This window comes from Scardinius erythrophthalmus, assembly GCF_964197995.2.
Source record: "Scardinius erythrophthalmus genome assembly, chromosome: 5".
NCBI classification, from domain to species: domain Eukaryota; kingdom Metazoa; phylum Chordata; class Actinopteri; order Cypriniformes; family Leuciscidae; genus Scardinius; species Scardinius erythrophthalmus.
Genome location: NC_138225.1, coordinates 21,782,549 through 21,804,008, shown reverse-complemented (window position 1 = coordinate 21,804,008; position 21,460 = coordinate 21,782,549). Strand labels below are relative to the sequence as shown.

Below are 21,460 nucleotides of genomic sequence, written 5' to 3'. Positions count from 1 at the left end.
CCTTCCCTGCCGTCTGCCCCCGCGTGGAAGCAGGTTGGTGTTGCACTACACACCCAGACTCCACTTCCGGTTGCTTCTGTGTCTCCGGAGTCGAGTCCCTGCCTTCCACCTCGCTGCCCAGCCCCGGGTACGCCGGTGGTCCGGGTGGGCTCACTGGTACGGTTCACTGGTCTGCTCCATAAGAGACCGCTTCAGCGCTGGCTTCACGATCGAGTCTAGAGTTGCAAGCAGTACGCTTAGCCTTGTGCCGCCTCAAAGGCTTACTTCGTCACAGGCATGTACTGGTCCGTACGGACAGCACTGCGACCGTTGCGTACATCAATCGGCAAGGTGGTCTACACTCCCGTCGTATGTCGCGACTCGCCCACCATCTCCTCCTTTGGAGTCAGAAGCATCTGAGGTCGCTTCGAGCCATTCATGTCCCTGGTGTGCTCAACCGTGCAGCCGACGAGCTCTCACGGCAGCCGCCCCTTCCGGGAGAATGGCGACTCCATCCCCAGGCAGACCAGCTGATATGGGAAATCTTCGGAGCCGCTCAGATAGATCTGTTTGCCTCTCCGGACACTACCCATTTCCAGTTGTTCTATTCCCTGACCGAAGGAACCCTCGGCACGGATGCACTGGCGCACAGCTGGCCCCAGGGCCTTCACAAATATGTGTTTCCCCCAGTGAGCCTTCTCGCACAGACTTTGTGCAAGATCAGAGAGGACGAGGAGCAGGTCCTGCTCGTTGCGCCGTATTGGCCCAACTGGACTTGGTTTGCAGAGGTCATGCTCCTCGCGACAGCCCCTCCTTGGCCGATTCCTCTGAGGAAAGACCCTCTCTCTCAGAGACGGGGCACTCTATGGCACCCGCGTCCAGACCTCTGGAAACTCCATGTCTGGTCCCTGGATGGGACGTGGAGGTTCTAGGTGGCCTACCACAGGCTGTGGTAGACACCATCACTTCCGCTAGAGCCCCCTCTACAAGGCGTCTCTATGCGTTGAAGTGGAACCTATTCGTCGGTTGGGGTTCTTCCCGAAAGGAAGACCCCCGAACTTGCCCGATCAGTGTCGTGCTTTCCTTCCTGCAAGATGGGTTGGAGCGAATGCTGTCTCCCTCCACCCTCAAAGTGTATGTTGCCGTGATAGCCGCACATCACGATGCAGTACAGAACTGCTACATTGACAGAACTCAAAGCTTTAGGACCTCAGACCAGCTCTTTGTCTGTTACGCAGGCCAGCAGAAGGGGAAGGCTGTCTCCAAGCAGAGGTTAGCCCACTGGCTAGTGGATGCTATCGTCCGGGCTTATGATTCCCAGGACGTGCCTTGTCCACCTAGGTTGAGGGCACACTCTACTAGGAATGTTGCCTCTTCCTGGGCTTTGGCTCAAGGTTCCTCGCTGACAGATATCTGTAGAGCTGCGGGCTGGGCAACACCTAACATTTTGCTAGGTTTTATAGCCTTCGAGTAGAACCTGTTTCTTCCTGTGTACTCGCTTCGGCCAGTAGCGCGAGGAATTAGGTTAGTGTCGGCTTGCTACGCCATTCTCGCCCCAGGGGCCAGATACGTGCGTTTCCTGCTCCGTTGGTTACCCAACAAACGGCTAACCTCGTGAGTTCCTCCGTCACCCCGCGGCGTCAGGCGAGGTGGATCGCCGGTCGCCAGACCTGTTACCTCTCACTATGAGCTGAGTTCAGGCTGGGGTTTATGTTGCGGTCCCTACGGCGACCCCATATGTGTTCTCTCCACGATACGGTTACCCCCCGGGTTAGCCAGTGTCTTCCCCTCGACAGAGTCTGCTCTGTCGTCTCTGCTGAGTATGCTCCCACCCTCCGGACTGGGACTACCTAAGAGACTTCCATGTGTTCACTACCCTACGGGCTAGTGCACATGTGTTTTCCTAGTGCTTAGGCAGGGCGCTGGAAGGGGCCAGCACCATGGCGTTTTGTTAGGGATCCCAATTCATTGGTAACTCCTACCGACGTTACGTAGGAGTGACCGAACGAAAGGAACATCTCGGTTACGTTTGGTAACCCTCGTTCCCTGAGTGAGGGAATGGAGACGTCACGTCCCGTCGCCATGGTTGCTGTACCTTCGTGGAGGACCGGACACCGTTCGGCTCCTCAGCGTAAAGCGGTTTGTGTATGCGCTCGCTTCCGCCTTTATACCCGCACTGGCAGGCAGGGCGCGGAATGCAAATGTTGCATGCCAATGTTCATTGGCTCGTTTTAGTTTCACTCGAAGGCAATTGGTCTCCCTAGCGTGATCCCAATTCGTTGGTAACTCCTACCGACGTGACGTCTCCGTTACCTCACTCAGGAAACGAGGGTTACCATACGTAACCGAGACATTTTTGTCATATAAAGGAGACGACAACACATTGACTGTTTTTACGAGCTTCATGCTTACGGTTGCCAGATTTCAATCATTTAAACCCCCAGTCAGAGCTTTTCTGTTAAAAGAACATGTTTTTTTCCCAGTCTTTTCAATAGTATCTGGCAACCATGCGCGCGCACTCTCTCTACACTGCTGAAGAAGCGCGGATGATCTGAAAACACAGTATGTCTCGTCGCCATGCCTCCAGGCTGCCTGCACAGTCCCTTCAGACGAAGAAATGGATGACATGTTTTCTAAGCACCCTTTTAAACTTCCTGGTAACACTAGTAGTGACGTCATGGCTGTCGCCGGCCAATACGATTAGAGTGATTAAACTTCAGTCATTAGTCACGCTGAGGCGTTCCCCAAAGTGTCTCAGGACGCAGTGTCTTGTTCCCTGTTCTCAGGGAACAAGAGTTACAGTCGTAACCCGAGACGTTTTTGAACGATGGTGTGCAAAAAGACGAATCCTTTCGTTCTTATGCTCTGTATCAGATGTTCTCTGCTTTCTGCAGGAACTATTAGATAAAGGTAGAGCCTTTTCAACAGTAAAAGTTCATCTCAGATTGTCATGTGGGGCTGGATTCAGAAACAATAAGCCAGCACCCCTTAATACAGTATAACGATTTATGAAGGGGTGAGATGGTTACTTCCGGTCACTAAGTTTCTGATCCCATCCTGGGATTTATCTGCGGTTCTGGACGTGTTCTTCCAGACCCCTATTGAACCATTAAAGAGTATTGATTTACAGTGTCTTTCTTTAAAGACAGCTTTACTGCTTGCTCTCACTACATCAAAGCAGGTGAGTGAATTACACGCTTTGTCTGTACATTCTCACTGTATGCGGTTTTCAGTGGGTGTATCGAAAGTTAGACTGAAAACTAATCCGGAGTTTGTTCCTAAAGTCAATGAGACATCAGAAGCACACCTTTTTGTAGCAGTGGTTAAACTAGATTATTAGATTAAATTAGATTATATTATATTAAATATAATAATTATATATATATATATATATATATATATATATATATATATATATATATATATATATATATATATATATAATTTAATGAAAATTATAAATGTGATAGCTTTTTCCAGGTATTATATTCACTTTTTAGATCTCTGGATCATCTGTAGAGGCTTAATTGTGCTAACTGGAAGGCTAGTTCACAGAATATTGCAATAGTCAATAACATCAGTCATTTGAGCGAATGCATTCAGTAAACATGAGAATTAAAATTTATGAAACCTTTTGAACTTTTATGGACCCTTTAAAAGTTCAAATTTGGATTCAAGACACTGTTGATACTCAGCACACTTGTGATGTGAATAATAAGGTTTAATGTAATCATACAGATTAGATATTAGTGTTGTACTATTGTATCTTGTTGAAAAATCACACAAAGGCTAACTATTTGCTGAAATAAACAGGTTTATTAAGAAAGGTACTTTTACATTAAACATTCATATTATATGACTTCAGTAAATTCTCCTTTCAAGTGTTTCTCAAGATTCATTCTTCTTTGACCTGGGAAAGAAGGAAGAGTTAAACATTAGTCTTATTAACAAAAATGTTCTTCACTTTGCATAATGAAGAGAATACAGATGTGCAAATGTCATACAGGATATGTAACATCAGCAAAATGCAATTATTATAGTTCCACTACTACTTCTAAGAGGTAGTTCATATATTTGGATAAACAAGTTGAATAAATAATGCAAAAAAAACTCATCTACTTAGTCTAACCTTTCCAGAATCACGGCTCTTTACTCTGAGCTTGTTGACCTGAGACTCAGAAATGTCAGCACGCTCCTCAGCCTCCTCAAGCTCATGCTGCACCTTCCTCAACTTGGACAGGTGAACATTGCCTTGCTCCTCCTAAAGTTTTTTTTATATGGTTCATGTATCACGTTTCATCAAATTAGAATTCCAATATAAATAATTAAAGTGTCAAAATATTCTATTAGATTTTACATACCGCCTCTTCAGACTGCCTCTTGTAGACTTTGACCTTCAGCTGCAGTTTGTCAACCAAATCCTGGAGTCTGGTGATGTTTTTCTTGTCCTCGTCAGTCTTCAGAAAAAACACATTTACAAAATTAAGCATTGATCCTTTACTAAAAATAGGCATTGTCAGTACATACACTATTATACAGACTCTTTTGTCCAAACAAACTTGTGAGGAATATGGTCATACCTGATAAGTGAGCTCTTTCACTCTCCTTTCATATTTGCGGACACCTTTAACAGCATCAGCTCCACGTCTCTGCTCAGCTTCAACTTCAGCCTCAAGCTCACGGACCTAAAGAACATATTATTTTTATTCAAACAAATCATAATATAACATACTTCACCTTGCCCATATCATAACTATAAAGAGGCTTACTCTGGACTCCAATTTCTGGAGTTGTTTCTTTCCTCCTTTCATGGCCAGATTCTCAGCCTCATCCAGACGGTGCTGCAGGTCCTTCACTGTGACCTCCAGATTCTTCTTCATCCTCTCAAGGTGAGAACTGGTGTCCTGCTCCTTCTTCAGCTCTTCTGCCATCATTGCAGCCTTTTGCATTAATACAGAAAGTCATTAGATCCACATTTTTTGTACGTAAAATGTATGTAAGCGTCTTATGAAACATTTGGCAGCTACTGTTTCTCACATCAGTGATGGCCTTCTTGGCCTTCTCCTCTGCATTTCTGGCTTCCTGTACAGTGTCATCAACTTCACTCTGGACATGAACAAGGTCAGCCTCAAGCTTCTTCTTGGTGTTCAGGAGACTTGTGTTCTACAAAATGGAAAGCAATAGTTTGAACATTTTGAATGATGCTCTCAATTCCCTTAAAGGTGCAGTGTGTAATTTTTTGCGGCATCTAGTGGTGAGGTTGCGAATTGCAAACAGTCAGTCACTCACGGCCTATCCCTCAAATTGCAAACTCGAAGGAGAAGCTACTGTGGCCGACGTAGGATCGGAAGATGTCGTCGTCTGAATCAGCAGAGAGTAGCAAGTCAAGCAATGAGGTTTCTTTATATTATATTTTATATTAAATTATATTTACTTAATTATTCAGTAAAACCACATGTTATTGCGATTGTTATTTTTACTTGTTCATCATTGTGTTAGTCTTTTATTCACTGACTTTACCATAGCCTGTTTCTATGCTAGTTAGTATAAGATAAGAGCTATGGATAAGATCATCAAAGCAGCTAGGTAAGGGGAAATAGCTAACGTTACGATGTCCGAGGCGTCGTTCAGACAGCATGTTTTTCTCCACGTTTGCAGAGTCAGGGACAACCTGAGTATTCTGCTGCGTCTTTTTCTGCTGCTTCTCATTCAAGTTAGTGATGAAACGCGCTCTGTGGCGCTGTTTGTTCGCTGTCGGCTACGGTAGAAATATGAGTTCACAATATGTCGACCTTCATGGAAGGGGGTGCCCGCGGTTATGTAGATATTAATGACTCATTCTAAGGTAATAAAAACATAACGGTTCATTAAGTTAGGTCTTTATACACCACTGAAAACACAGTTATGGATCTTATATTGCATTTCTGTCAATAGATCCTCAGAAATATCACACATTGCACCTTTAATTTCAGGGAAACAATATGCTCTTACCTGAGAGTGCAGCAGCCCAACACGCTCACTGATATCCACCAGCTCTTGTTCAGCCACTTTGCGGCCTCTCTCTGTCTGCTCCAGAGCAGCTCTTAGCTCCTCAATCTCAGACTGCATCAGAGTGTTTCTGCGCTCCACCATGGCCACCTGCTCCTTCATGTCTTCCTGTCCTCTCTGGGCATCATCAAGGTGCAGTTGGGCATCCTGAACATAACAATAGCTTTAGAATGAGCTTTCAATGTGATTTCTGCTAGGCTGTACTTACCATATGTTAGATTATTTAAAAAATATATGAATGCATCCCAAAGTCAAAAAGAAGAATTCCTATGCATACCTTGAGTTGTCCCTGAACGTTCCTGAGCTGTTTCTGGGCCTCAGCAGCCTGGCGATTGGAGTGGCTCAGCTGAATCTCCATCTCATTAAGGTCTCCCTCCATCTTCTTCTTGATTCTCAGGGCATCATTCCTGCTCCTGACTTCAGAGTCCAGAGTGCCCTGCATGGATTCAATGACTCTCTGGCTGTTCCTCTTGATCTGCTCCATCTCCTCATCCTTCTCTGCAAGCTTCCTGTCAATCTCTCCCTTGATCTGGTTTAGCTCAAGCTGGACACGAAGAATCTTGGACTCCTCATGTTCCAGTGTACCCTATGAAAAATAAAACAACGTTTAAATATAAGAATGAAAATACACACAGTGTTGATGAATACAACAACACTGTATGATGGTTCTAGCAAGAATTCCATATTGATCTCCAGATACTCACTTCAGCCTCTTCCAGGGCCGTCTGAATCTCTGACTTCTCAGTCTCCACTGTCTTCTTGGCCTTTTCCAGCTCATGGATGCTCTTACCAGTCTCACCTAACTGCTCTGTCAGATCTGAAATTTCCTCTATAGAGAGAAAAACACATAATATGTATCATAATGCACACGCATTAATCATATGTGCTTACTTTTTAATGTTCAATGAGAATTAGAATATTTAAAGGGATAGTTCGCTCAAAAATGAAAATGTTATCATTAATTAATTACTCACCCTCATGTCATTACAAAACCATAAGACTTTCGTTCATCTTTGGAACGCAAATCAAGATCTTTTTGATGAAATTTGAAAGTTTTCTGTCCCTCCATAGACAACTACATAATTGATTCTTTGACACTTCAAAAAGGTTATAAAGAGATCATAAAAATAATCCATATGAATTGAGCTCTCAGATTTCATAAAAAATATCTGAATTTGTGTTCCGAATATGAACAAAAGTCTCACGAGTTTGGAACGACATTAGGGGCAGTAATTAGTAAAAGAATTTTCATTTTGGGTGAACAATCCCTTTAAGTTTTTTTTTCTAATTTAACGGTTTCATTCTTACGCTGCAGATTCTTGTTCTCTCTCTTGAGGGTCTCCAGCTGATCCAGGCTCTCCTCATAGGAGTTCTTCATCTTGAACAGTTCAGTGCTGAGTGAACGAGCCTCTTTCTGGGCACCTTCCAGCTCTGCCTGACCTTCTTCATATTTCTGCTTCCATTCTGCCAGGACCTTTGGTGGAGATATTTTAGGATAGAGTTTGTTTAAAAAATGTTGAACAAAGCCCATTCCAGCAATACTTTACAAAGAGAATATAATATGACTAAAACTGTTTACCTTGTCGAAGTTCTTCTGCTTCTTGTCAAGGTTGGCAGCCAAACCATTGGCTCTCTCCACATCGATCATGAGGTCCTCCACCTCACCTTGGAGTCTCTGTTTGGTCTTCTCCAGAGATGCACATTTGGAGTTTACGGCCTCAACTTGTTCCTCTGCCTCTTGCAGACGCTGAGCCAGCTTCTTCCTGTTAAGTAATACACATTATTTTTAATTCTAATCTATAAAATAGCTGTGAGAGTTAGGAATATTATACAGTAATATACATACTTGGACTCTTCAAGCTCCTCAGTGCGCTGGATGGCATCAGTTTCATATTTGGTTCTCCACTGAGCAACCTCACTGTTGGCCTTTGACATTCCCCGCTGCAGCTCAGCCTTTGCCTCCTGCTCTTCCTCAAACTGCTCACGGAGCAGGTCGCAGTCATGACGGGCTGATTGCACAGCATGGGCCAGTGCGTTCTTAGCCTAAGGGACAAAGTCGCATAATATTATTGTATTATTGTCTCTACAGTAAAGTAATTGACAAGTATTTGCATGAATTGATTATGCTGTATTACCTTAACCTCCTCTTCAATATGCCTCTTAAGCTCCTCAATTTGCTGAGTGGAAGCTTGTTTGCCTCTGGTGAGCTGAGAAACCAGAGCCTCCTTCTCCTCCAGCTGACGGCCAAACTCACCTGTATAGATTTAGATTCACTGTGTCAGACTTTTCTATGTCTCTCTCAGTTTATTTAAAAACAAATAGATGTAAGATTGTATCAGTGTTACAGTCAGCAATTTACAGCTGAACAATCTTAATACACTATTATTTTTGATTAAGTATTGTTGATAATTATTGTTAATTATTGACATTAATTACTTTTGATATAATATTAATTTGTTCATGAGTTACCATTTTCAGTTTGAAATCTTGCAGTTTGAGTACTGAGATCATTTAACTGACGAATGTTCTCGTCATTCTTGGACTTAATTTCACTAAGTTGGTCCTCAAGTGTGCGGCACATCTTCTCAAGATTGCCCTGTAAATACAAAAGTCATTAGATATTTGAAAGAACTTCAAGACTTGTTGTATGTGACCCGTGCTGGCAAATGAGCACATTTTCAAAAATGAGTTATTGTTATTTACTTTTATTCTTATCAAAAAACCTTCACGTATGATGATGTATGATTTGCTGGAATCAGACAAAAAAGGACTGCGCTACAGTCGCCAAGAATATTCGCCAAGACAGATATTTTGAAATACTGCAATTCTGTGGACATGTGTATATTGGGATTGCGTGCTGTCTGAGAGGTGTCTTTGTGCTTTGTGTTTATCTGTCAGTCAGTGCAAGTAAGATCATTTTGTTTACATCAGCATGAAAATCATATTTCATTGGTTCAGACTTAAGCCATCGAGAATTCGCTATGAATATTAAAACTTGTGCTGAGGGGAAGCACCAGTCGTTGAGAAGCGATTAAAGAAAAATGGCAATTTTCAAGATCATTTTACATGTTTAATTACAATTTGGAGCATTGTGATCGAGGGCTTAATGGACCAATTTTTGTGAATGAAATTGAAATTCGACCAAAATTTACATTTGCCTGTAGCTCATAATTATGCGTATTCCGACACATTTTGCTAGCATGGGTCACATATATTCTTTAGAATATTTCCCAACCTTTGCTTTGGCAACAGCCTCCATGTTGCTGGAAAGATCATCAATCTCCATTTTGAATTCGCTCTTCTCTTTCTCAAGCTTCTGTTTAACACGCTGCAGGTTGTCGATTTGCTCTCCCAGCTCGGCCACACTGTCTGCCTGCTTCTTGCGGAGGGCACCAGCAGTAGCTTCATGCTGGAGGGTGGACTCTTCAAGATCACGACGCAGCTTCTGGAATTCAGCTTCACGCTTCTTATTCATCTCGATCTGAGCAGAAGTGGCTCCTCCAGCCTCCTCAAGCCTCTCACTGATCTCCTCAAGTTCCCTGGAGAGATCAGCTCTCTGCTTCTCAACCTTGGCACGAGCAGCGCGCTCAGCCTCAATCTCTTCCTCCAGTTCCTCAATGCGGGCCTATGGTGGTAAGTAGTTAATTCGATTTTTGGTTATCTGTATTTGATCGTAATGATGTAATGTTTGAAAAAAATCTCAAAATACCTGAAGCTCCTTGATTTTCTTCTGGAGTTGAGCACCTAGAGATTGTTCATCTTCAATCTTGCTGAGCAGCTGACTTGTTTCAAAGTCTTTCCTGTTCAACAATAAGTAGATGTAAAAAAAAAAAAAACATAACACAACAATAAAATTGTTCAATGTTTTCAAAGATTTCCTGCTTTAATTACTTTTTTATTTTCTCATCAGATTGCTGCTTGTCATTCTCCAGGTCCATGACGGACTCTTGGGATAATTTTAGGTCTCCTTCAAGCTTTCTCTTGGTTCTCTCCAGGTCCATGCGGAGCTTCTTCTCTTGTTCAAGGGAACCCTCAAGCTACAGGACAATGATATATAAAATATGTTCACAGCAGAAAACAGCTGATTTGATGAATTAATATAATTCATTTACATAATCAACTCACATCATCAACTTGCTGCTCAAGCTTTGTCTTGGATTTGGTCAGGGTGTTGACTTTGTCCTCCTCAGCCTGAAGATCATCCAGTGTCTGCTGATGTGCCTCTTGGAGGGCTTTCTTCTCCTTCGTAACCTTAGCAATGCTCTCATCCTGAGCTGCCATTTCCTCAGTCAAGTTCTTGACCTATAGGATTTTTTGTTCCAAGTAAACTTAAATATTACAATTCATATTCTATATCAATATATAAAATAGAGATTAAATTTAATCTTAAATCAACTCAATCTCTAACCTTATTCTCAGTGGCATGTTTCTCCTTCTCCACTTTAGCCAAGGTGAGCTCCAGGTCATCAATGTCTTTCTTCAGCTCAGAGCACTCATCCTCCAGTTTCCTCTTCTTGGCTGTCAGTTCAGCATTGATTTCTTCCTCATCCTCCAGTCTCTCAGTTGTCTCCTTGAGTTTAGCTTCAAGCTGGATTTTGCTTTTAATCAGACCCTCACACCTCTCCTCAGCATCTGAGAGACCCTCAGATTCCTGTTAGTAAAATAGATTGCTATTTCATTGGAAACAACCTTGCTCATTTTTAATGTAGCCAAAATTCAGTTAATTATAAAATATACTCACAGATGCTACTTGCAGCTGCAGATCATTTTTCTCTTGCAACAGTGCTACCATCTTCTCTTCAAGCTCCTTCTTTTTGGCTTCAGCCTTAACCAAAGCCTCTTTGCATTTTGTATAGTCCTCTTTCATGTTTGCCAGCTCCTTCTCAGTCTCTGCACTCTGAAGCAGAGGCTTAATCTTGTAATAAACCTTCATCCATGGCCAGTGTTTGACATTCATGAATGAACGGATGTTGTATTGGATGGTGTAAATCGACTCCCTGTGAATAATTCATCATTAAATGGCATAATCATTATTAAGTTTGCACAGTTATCATTGATGTCATATTTACTCATGACAATAATCACCTCCTCTCCGTCATTTTCACATACTCCCTCCTCATCACGTAGCCACGGCAGAGAGCCTGAGTCATTGTGACCAAAGCAGCCAGTTTCTCATCACGCATCTCCTCAAGAACACCCAGAAGACCAGCTTTGAAGAACACCTGAATTTATGTAAAACAGTAAATCAAAATATATTGGTTTAAACTGTATAAGCTAAATGACCATGATCACTGAATCTTTGAAATTTGTAAAGCTAAATAATGAACCTTTGTATGTCCAAATCTGTAGTCGTCATGATTAATGTCGATGGATCCAAGGAGTTTCTCACTGGCCTTCTTGTTATCCATAAACTGTCCATCTGGGATAACAGCGGCATTCAGCACCTTGTATCTGTGGAAAATATATCAAAATACTTCTTATCTTTTAATTAGGAGCCTCCTAGGAAATTTTGTTTTCATGTGGTCCCATTTACCTCTGCTTAAAGTCACCATATTGGATTCTGCTGGGGAAACCCTTTGTGCAGATTCTGATGCCCTCCAGAACACCGTTACACCTCAGCTGGTGGATAACCAGGAAGTTCTCCATGAGACCTAAAACGAACAGTTTACACCATGAACTTGGTAAATTAACTTCATCATATATATTTAGAACCAAAATATCTGTACGTTTTTTTTTTTGTTTTTTTTTTTACTTTACCTGGAGTCTTGGACTCATTGGGAATCAGGCAACGCACAAAGTGAGGGTGAGTGGCCCTCAAGTTGGTCATGAGTTTGCCCAAGTTCTCCTGTGGAGAATAGAAAAAGTTTGGCATGCTTTGTATTTCTTTATTTTCTTTTTTTCTAAAATAAAGCCATATTGCTGTGATGTCATCTCTATACATACCCTGAACTGGGAGGACACAGTCTGCATGGAGCCACCCTTCTTCTTGCCTCCCTTTTTAGTAGTATCTATTGAGATAAAAATGCAAAGGAACATGTATAAATGCAAAAACAAGAAAGTTAGTTAAAAACTGAATCAAAGTTTTGTTAAATAGATTTTTTCTTTACCCTCAACAACAGGTGGGTAGAGAGTAGCCAGCAGTTTGACAGAAGACTTCTGGTACAGCAGCAGAACAGAATCATTCAGTGGATCCTTGTTCTTGTCCAGCCAGCCAGTGACATTGTAGTCCACAGTTCCAGCGTAGTGAACCAGGGAGAAGTGGGCTTCAGCCTTGCCTTTGGCAGGCTTTGGTTTCTCGAAAGCTTTGTTCTTGCCAAGATGCTGATCATATAGCTTGTTCTTGAAGGAAGCGTCTGAAGCCTTGGGGAACATGCACTCCTCTTCAAGGATGGAGAAGATACCCATGGGCTGTTTATAAAAGAATGTTGTTTATTATCAAAAATTGGAGATTTTGAGAATAGGATCAATGGAAATTAATAAATTCATAAACCTTCTCAATGAGCTCAATGCAAGAAGCTAAGTCCATGCCGAAGTCAATGAACTCCCAAACAATGCCCTCCTTCTTGTACTCCTCTTGCTCCAGCACAAACATGGTGTGGTTGAAAAACTGTTGCAGTTTCTCATTGGTGAAGTTGATACACAGCTGCTCCATGCTGTTGTACTGGAGGGCAAAAAATGACAGAAACATTTACTACCTTCTGAATATTTTGACATAAAAAGAGATAAAAGAATCATTCTTACATCAAAGATCTCAAACCCAGCAATATCCAGCACGCCAATGTAGAAATTTCTTTGTTGTTTTGTGTCCAACATCTGGTTGATACGAATGACCATCCACAAGAACATCCTCTCATAGATAGATTTGGCCAAGGCGCTAACAGAGTTGTACACCTGTAAGTAGAATAGAGTGGATATTTTATTCTGCTTCTGCAGTAATTAGCCAGAATTTTAGGTTAAACACATGGCATGCTGGAAATGTTACTATACCTGTTGCACGGTCTGGCCTTTGGTCACATACTCATTTCCGACCTTGACTCTGGGGTAGCACAAACCCTTCAGCATTTCAGCAGAGTTCAAACCCAGAAGGTAGGCGATTTTGTCAGCCTCTGTTAAATACATTTTAAAATAAATTATCTTTGCTCTATAGAGTCGTTTGTGTAAAATTATAATAAATCAGGCACTAGGTACTTTCCCTTTTATTTTTAGATTTATTTATATGCATGCAACTTCTAGTTTATATTTACACTAAACATTTTATACACAGTTTCTGTTATCAGCAAAGTCAGTGCAATGGTTACTATTTTAAAGCCCAGGATAACACAAGTCTCACCCTCTGTGCCATCAGGCTCAGCCTGCTCCTCACGCTGCTTCTGCTTGAACTTCATGTTACCATGATGCAGCACAGCTCCAGTGAACTTGTAGATGCCCATTTTCTCCTCACTTGTGAAACCAAGAATGTCAATAGCGTCCTGTAAATTACAGAGAATAATAAAATATATGATTTGCCATATTTAAATAGAATATGTCAATATTTAAACAGCAATGACTCACATCAGTAGCATCCAGCTCAACTTTATCATCAATGCTGGCCACTGTGATCTGACCCTGACTGCACATGGGGAAGTCATAGGGGTTGGTGGTGATGAGCGACATTTCTGTAAAATACACAGCATTTATGAAAGAGCATCTTACAATATTATCTGAAACACTGAATGAATGAAATATGTGCACCTACCAACAATCTCAGGCTTATGGTTGGTCATCATCTGGAAGAAGATGTGGTAGCCTCTCTCATCTGGAAGCTGGAATGACACTCTAGACTTCTCCAGCAGATCTGTTGAGAGAATGTAGTTGAGTCACAGTCATCTGAAGAGTGACAGACAAAGACAACTGTTCAGGATGGATCAATTAAATCATGTCCACCTACATGTCTCAATGTCAGCACTAGCCAGTTTTCCAGTGGTGCCGAAATGAATTCTGATAAATTTACCCTGTTTAAATCATAATAGCATAATACATAAATAATAATTATTATAATCTCTTTGTTGAAAACTCTGTACAGTAAAATTTAACACAACTGATCATCTGTACTGTAAATAAACAGTGGTTAACTTACAAAACGAGAGGAGTTGTCATTTCTCACAGTCTTGGCATTACCATAAGACTCAAGCAGAGGGTTGGCAGCAATGATCTGGTCCTCAAGAGAGCCCTGTGATGTTTGAAGGGTTTTCATTTATTTTCAATTGTTTTTCTATTTCATGACTAAACACAATTTATAGGCATTTCACAAATTCACATATCGTATAGTTTGTGAGATGAGTGTAAATCATTACCTTTTAAAATAATATGACTAGTTTTATATCTCGTACCTTTATTTTACTGGCCTCTTTCTTGACACCTGACACTGCAACTGTGGCAAAGTACTGGATGACACGTTTGGTGTTCACAGTCTTTCCAGCACCAGATTCTCCACTGGTTTATAAGAGATTAGAAGACAGAAGATTGAAAGACATGTAGACTTTTCAAAGTATATTCAATCTTTGTTCAGTCTTAAATTCTATTTTGTAAATATCTCAATAAATTTTCCATCCATGTTATACTTTTCATTTTTGTCATGGTCTGAAATTAAATTAAAATACTTACGTAATTAGGACAGACTGGTTTTCTCTATCTGTTGATTGAAATTTGTAAAATATCCGATAAAAATGTATTATATTAACAGCAACATCTAATTCATCTTAATGAATTATATAGCATTAAATTCCATAATGTCTTACCACACTGCATGAACTGATATGCGTTGTCAGAGACAGAGAAGATGTGGGGTGGGGCCTCCATACGCTTTTTGCCTCTGTAGGCAGACACCACTTCTGCATCATACACTGGGAGCCACTTGTAGGGGTTCACAGTTGCGCAGAAGAGTCCAGAGTAGGTCTGAAATGAGCAGAGACGTGGTCAGATTGCAACAACACAGAAAAAAATAAGTTAAATGCTTTATATGTCATTTCAGAACTTACGTAGATCATCCATGCAGCATAACGCTCTTTGAGGTTATACAGCACAGAGGCTTCATTGAGATGGGTCATCATGGCCATGTCCTCAATCTTGTCATACTTGGGAGGATTCATTGGGTAGACATCTTCTTCTTTAGCAACTCTCTCCTATAAATTTGATTTATTAGATATAAAAGAAAACAATGTAATAAGTAATTTAATGAGCATCTACATGAAATGGAAATTCAAATTTACCTCCTTAGTGTCAAGCAAAACAACTGTGACTTTGCCACCGTCTTTGCTCTTGATTGTTCCCTTGAGGTACAACTCTTTGACATCAGCCACATAGCAGGCAGCCTTGGCATCAAACGGTTTGGCCTGAGCCTCCATTCTCTCCCTCTCAGGCTTACGAAGGTAAATGGCAGCTTTGCCATAAGCGGCCATCTCCGCGTCTGTACTCATGGTGGCGGCTTACTAAAGAGAGACTTATCCATTACAAATTTCATAAATATTCAACAAAGGCAAGACACATAAAATATAAAAAACATGAATTGTGTTAGGAAAGAGGCATATTCCTAAGTGTAGGCTTACACATGAATACAGACACATAAAACAATACTACATTTAGATAGAAAGCAAGAAGCAGGTAAGGGGCCCATTAATGGGAAAAATTTTGATTGAATATGTCTTTCTGGTGATGAAATTGAAATGCTGGTGTCAGGGGATATACAGTACAATATGAATTGTGGCATATATGAAGTTTCAGGACAATACAGAGGTTTTCACTGCCGACTATGAGTTTCACTTGTGGTCTCTCTGCCTGAGTGCATCCTCCTGCTACGAGTATGTATGAAACAGACAAATATTTCCTGACAAATATTAAGAAATTTCAGTCACAGATTTGGTTTCATTATATTAACTGTTCTAATGATTTATATTTATGCAAATCTCATGATGGATTATGATAGCAACATTTCATCCCAAGTTTGAATTTAATCAGACCATCAGTTCTGTAGTTTGAACCAATTTCATGTTTTGCTCTATTATAGCATCATCAATTGTCCCTTTCCTGCTTCTTTTTCTGTTTCCTCAGACTGAGTCTGCACATAAATGTGTCAAATGTCCTCTGCATTTGGGCCAAATTTGTATAACTTTCCCACAAGGGGTTCTATGGGCTCTCATAGACTCAAAAGTGGAAGAAGAAAAACAGAATACAATACAACACAATAAAAGCGAATACAATAGGTGGTATATTTTGCACAAAAAATAAAGGGTCAATGGGACCCCTTCCTTAAATTCATCTTACTAATACATTTTAAACACATTTCTTTGTAAATAAATTACAGGTTTTTAAAAACAGCATGCTTCACCAGTTTTCGTCTATAATACAGACTATAACAACTGTTTTCCTCTACCCTAATCCACACACTGAATCATAAACTCACTTGCCTTTTGTCCTTGAGACCAGATGAAATGTTCACTACCCTTGTATTAAAAAAAAAAAATCAATTTATTAAATTGTATTAATATAAATAAAAACACAATTACTTTGAGTACAGACGCATAAGTGATGATGTTAAAGGCTCTTACCACTTGATGGAACTTCTGAGGTCTTCTCTGCATCTCTTCTGGTCTACCCTCTTGGCTTTTATAGAAGCTGATCATGCACACTAAGCAGAATCTATACATGGGCAGCCTCATATATTTTGATATGAGCTTTCTTGACCCGTTTTTTTGACCCATGAGCTTTCTTGACACAAGAAATGTATGGACAAACTGACAGACATCCTACCTGATGAAATAAGTTGAAATAATAAGTCAAACCTTTATTGCTTCAAAATATATAGGTCACAGCTTCCATCTCAAAGTGCATGTGTATTATAATTATTTATTTTTAGTCTATTAATATCTTACTTTGACATATGACACACACTGGAGTAAATAAATCCTTTTTTGGGATGAGGGCACATTCAGCCACCCCCCCCCCCCCCCCCCTTTTTGAATCAGAAAACATTTCACCTTTTCACCCATGGAAGTTCGTGTAGAAGGCTAATATGGCTGCAATTGGGCTAAACAATAAAATATGTTACAGACCTGACAAGATATATTGTTCAAGAATATAGAAAAACACTGTAAAAAATGTTTAATACAGTGAAAACACACAACAAGTGTCAGTTTTTCTTTGTAGAAGAAAGCCAGTATACTGTGATAAAAAATGGCACATTCCCATCCTGCAAAAATCCCTTTGTTATAATTTCTGCAAATATTCAAAGATTGTAGACATTTATTGGTCTTCAACAGCTACAGTTTAAGCCTCAGCCACATGGAGACTAAAATGATTCAGAACCACATGTTCACCCTTGAGTGGTCAAAGCCAGCAAACAATGCTAATTACCATGCAGTAAACAGAATATCTCGTCTGCTGTCTCTCATATCTCTTGTTGTACGTCACGAGACGTTCAGTTTTTGTAAAATTTTTGTAAATGCAGTTGTCACTACCTTAAATTACTAAACTGTGTGTGTACAGAACAGGATTAAGCACTAAAAGGTGAACTGACAGCTGAATTTAGCTCCAGTGCTTAGGTGGCCTTAAAGCTTCCTTCTAGAGGTTTAAAGCTACATCCACCAAACTCGTCTCAGACCTTCAGACTGTTCTGACTTGGGTTGCTATATCTTTTCTAACTTAATGGACTTTCGGCTTTCCGAAAAAGATGATCAATACTCAGAAAAATCCCATAGACTTACATTGATGGAATGTTCAAGTGAACCATGGCTGATACAGTTCTAATTTAAACACTGGTACAGGCTGATAGATCTTTAACTTATTCACCTTATTCTGCTCTAAACAATGCGCGCTGCCTTAACGACGACTCCGGTTGCCTACTTCCGGTTCGTAGCGCTTGACCTGTACTAGCAGCGAGAGAATGAGTTCAGGCTCCACATGTGCTGTTGTTGGTTGTTTTAACAATTCAAAGAAGATTTCAAACTTTTTAGAAACGGAGTGTTTCGAGCATAAGATAAGAAGGAGATAATGTCCATGTCCGGTTCCGTATCAGATACATTCAATGCCAGAGAGTAAACGTTTAGAGTGGTTAGCTGCGTTAATACTGAAGCATAAGAAAAAAAGTCGGAAAACTTTGCCCATTAATTAGATGTGCAAGGCAAGCAGGCAAGTTTTCGGGTTGTTATGGACAATTAAAAATGTGAATATTCACGTTGCACTAGCGGTGGACTTTCAGTGAGTTTATTTAAACATTTATTTTTTAAAGAGCCGTTTGTGAGTCAAAAGAACCGACTCTTTTCAGTGAGCTGAGTCAAACGAGACACGAAAAAGAGCCGAAATGCCCGTCGCAAGTTATTAGGTGGCCAGTGTTTCACTTTCCCTCCGATAATATTTTGTTTTAATATCGCGGCGACGTATGTGTGCTTACTGGGAACATAATAAAGACACCTGGATTCGGTCGAGACCAAAAGCCATATTTGGCAAGACCAGTGGCCGAGACAAGTCTGAGTCCGAATGCCAGCGAGTCCGAGACCATAGAAAAACGGTCTCGAGTCCAAGAGCGGACTCGAGTACTACAGCCCTATCTACTACTTTTAATAACTACAAATGATCACCATAGCCTTTACGCTAGTACTAACATTCTATGTAAACAAACACTTCAACCGGAAGTAGAAAACCGTTTAGTCAGTTGAACCCGCTATGAATCATGGGAAATAGAACGGGCAAAGAATAAGGTGAATTGGTAGCAATCATGTTGTTATTTACATAGCACAGCTGATTGGTTGCTGTTGCATCAGCGGCCAATGAGCTTGGCTTGCTGCTCAAACATTAAAATAGTTTGCATTGTTTGCTGTTACAGTCTGCAGTGCACTTTCAGAACCATCCCCCCTCCCCAGCTTCGCCTGTATAAATCTGCTACAGAGTTAATTCGTGTATTTTACGTGTGCAGCAGCAGAAGCATGTCTTACATGCTCACATAAACATCTGTGAAGGTGTTCGCAGTAGCAAGTCTCGGTACTTGCTCTGCAGCAGCAGCAGCAGCGTAGCAGATCCAGAGCTGCCAACTCTCACGCATTCACAGTGAGACTCACGCAATTGACACTTTTCACACGCTCTCACACCACACATTCATTTTCTCATGCACAGAAAAATCGCGAAGCAAAGAGGACACTGAGACCGACAGACTAGACAGAGCAGGTTACTTATGATATAAAAAAATATCTAAATCTGCCTCTATCTCAGCTCTCAGATTCTGTCAATTTTATTACGGAATTCAAACAATAAATACTGGTTTGGTATTACCGCTTGTAAATGTGACGTGACAGATCCCTAGCGGCACGTGAACTGATCATGTTTTGACAATCACAATACACTTATTGTGATGCAAGATTATTTTTTTTTATTTATTTTTTTACATAAAAAAAATAACACTCATAACACTCTATACCAACAGATACCTTCCCCTGATCCTGCTGGAAAGCTTACCTCATGCAAGTATACTCAGTGTCATTCCCCTTAGCCTGACCTTTCAGTTAACCAAGCTGTAATTTCAGCCTCCTCAATATGCTTTTCCACATCTTAAGATTCATATCTGTATTTATCACATTTATTTATCTATTTATTAATTTATCTATTTATTTATTTTTCATTTATTTATTCATTTATTCATTTTTAATTTCTGCAGGTTTGGTCCTCCATAAAAACAAGCTTTAGTAGACTTGTTATTCATATCAAAGTCCATTCAAATGTGTATAAAATCTTCGTTAATACATAGTATCCCTCAGTAAATAAATCTCTAAAATTGCAGGACATTTTGAAACACTGTCTGGAAGCTGAAAACTCTTCTCTTAAAAAATATCCTTGGTTTTATTATAGTAAAATTGTAGTAACCACGTTTTTGGCGGATTTATTACCATTTTAATAACCACAGTTTTGCTACAAATAGGCCTTCCATGTTTTTGTTTAGTTTTTTTCTTTGTAGTTAAACCATGGTTAATTTTCGTAAGGGTTAACGTGGCTAACTCTGTCAAGACCGTTAAAGGTACAATGTGTACGATTTTTGTGATAAAATATCCAAAAATCACTTGCACAGTGTGATTTATTTCCTGCAGTTGTGTACTCAAAATATCCCAAAAGTTCCCAAAGATTTTTAATTTCAGAGAAATTCCAATTTTAAATAATGGCTGTCCCTGGTCACTTGTCGCCTGTCAATGACGTAATATCCGCGCTATCCCTGTTTTCCGCTTGTACTGCCATAGTAACTATGGCGACAGACGTGGACAACTGCATAACGTCTAGCGGCACGCTCACGCTGTTGTTGTTTCATTCCAACATTATGGATCATGGCGAGCAGACTTTGGGACAAAAGGAGAAATAAAACGAGGATCAGCATGGCGTTTTCGAGATGCAGAGACTAACTTCGACTTCCCAAAGACGACGCTCTTGCATGTACTTTATTAGACAGGTGAAATGTCCTTATTCCTAGTGATGGCAATTTCAAAACAAAAAGCTTTGAAGCCTTTACAAATCTTTTGTTCTTAACCAATGGTTCGGAGCGTGTATCAAACTGCCAGAGTCACGTGATTTCAGTAAACGAGGCTTCGTTACGTCATAACTGTTTCGAAACACTTGATGATCTCTGTCAACCCATAAATCATGAGGAGTCACTGAGAACCAATGAACAAGTGTCTGTGGGTTTTACCTTTGTAGACGTTTTATACATTTGTAGACGTTTTATACATTTGTAGATGTTTTAATTAGACATTAGTATAATTAAAATGAATAATGGTAGTTAATAGTCTTATTGGCCTGTTTTGCTGAGCCATTCATAGAAAAAAAACTATTTTGATTGTTAAACCCTGACAATTGATAAAATAATTAATTGATAAAGAACCATCACCTTTTATAATTCTCTGCAGGTGTTTCACATTATGATTACCTCAAAGTCCCCTATAGCACAACCCGCTATAGTAGTACGGGCCTAGAGGCACGTCACAATATACACTTGATATTCTTATTAGATGATTAGATAATTGCATTTGAAAGATTTTGCTTTCAGTAAAAAATAGATTTGGAATAGATTTGGAAAAGGTGTTTTTATGCATGTTTGGCACGGGTTTCTGTTGCATTTACACTGTTCTGACCACTAGGGGTCACCAAGCCTCGGCACAATACGGCACATTTGCTTCAACTGTTTCAGTGTTCTCAAAGCCTCGATCTGCCCACCACTACTTATTCCTTTATATCCACGGGACTCGCGTGTGGTGCTGATATATGTCTCTCATTAACAATCGCGATCTGCTTCATACCACAGTCATGTTAAAAAACATCAATGTATTCACTCATCCATAAACATTATTAGATCCATCAGCATGACGACAAGTTCCATAATTCCGCTTATGCGTCATCAACCTACGCCTTTGTTATTGTAAGAGGT

General features: G+C 40.4%; 1 protein-coding gene across 1 annotated transcript; it reads right to left on the bottom strand.

Annotated features, from left to right (window-relative positions):
- Positions 1–3,775: 3,775 nt before the first annotated feature.
- On the bottom strand, positions 3,776–16,631 carry LOC308691350 (myosin heavy chain, fast skeletal muscle-like). Its single transcript, XM_081366427.1, has 41 exons — positions 16,611–16,631; positions 16,466–16,505; positions 15,276–15,490; positions 15,045–15,188; positions 14,805–14,961; positions 14,671–14,698; positions 14,397–14,499; positions 14,144–14,236; positions 13,955–14,018; positions 13,763–13,861; positions 13,579–13,682; positions 13,358–13,496; positions 13,015–13,133; positions 12,769–12,918; positions 12,518–12,688; positions 12,135–12,435; positions 11,971–12,035; positions 11,785–11,872; positions 11,561–11,678; positions 11,355–11,478; positions 11,113–11,249; positions 10,769–11,024; positions 10,436–10,678; positions 10,153–10,329; positions 9,919–10,064; positions 9,737–9,827; positions 9,263–9,652; positions 8,497–8,623; positions 8,163–8,281; positions 7,874–8,070; positions 7,607–7,790; positions 7,336–7,501; positions 6,732–6,856; positions 6,305–6,613; positions 5,971–6,174; positions 5,017–5,142; positions 4,749–4,919; positions 4,560–4,664; positions 4,341–4,436; positions 4,109–4,240; positions 3,776–3,889 (listed from the first exon to the last, which is right to left on the bottom strand). Exons 3-41 carry the CDS (start codon positions 15,480–15,482, stop codon positions 3,875–3,877), a joined length of 5,790 nt encoding a protein of 1,929 aa, XP_081222553.1. The 5' UTR covers positions 15,483–15,490; positions 16,466–16,505; positions 16,611–16,631; the 3' UTR covers positions 3,776–3,874.
- Between the last annotated feature and the right edge of the window lie 4,829 nt (positions 16,632–21,460).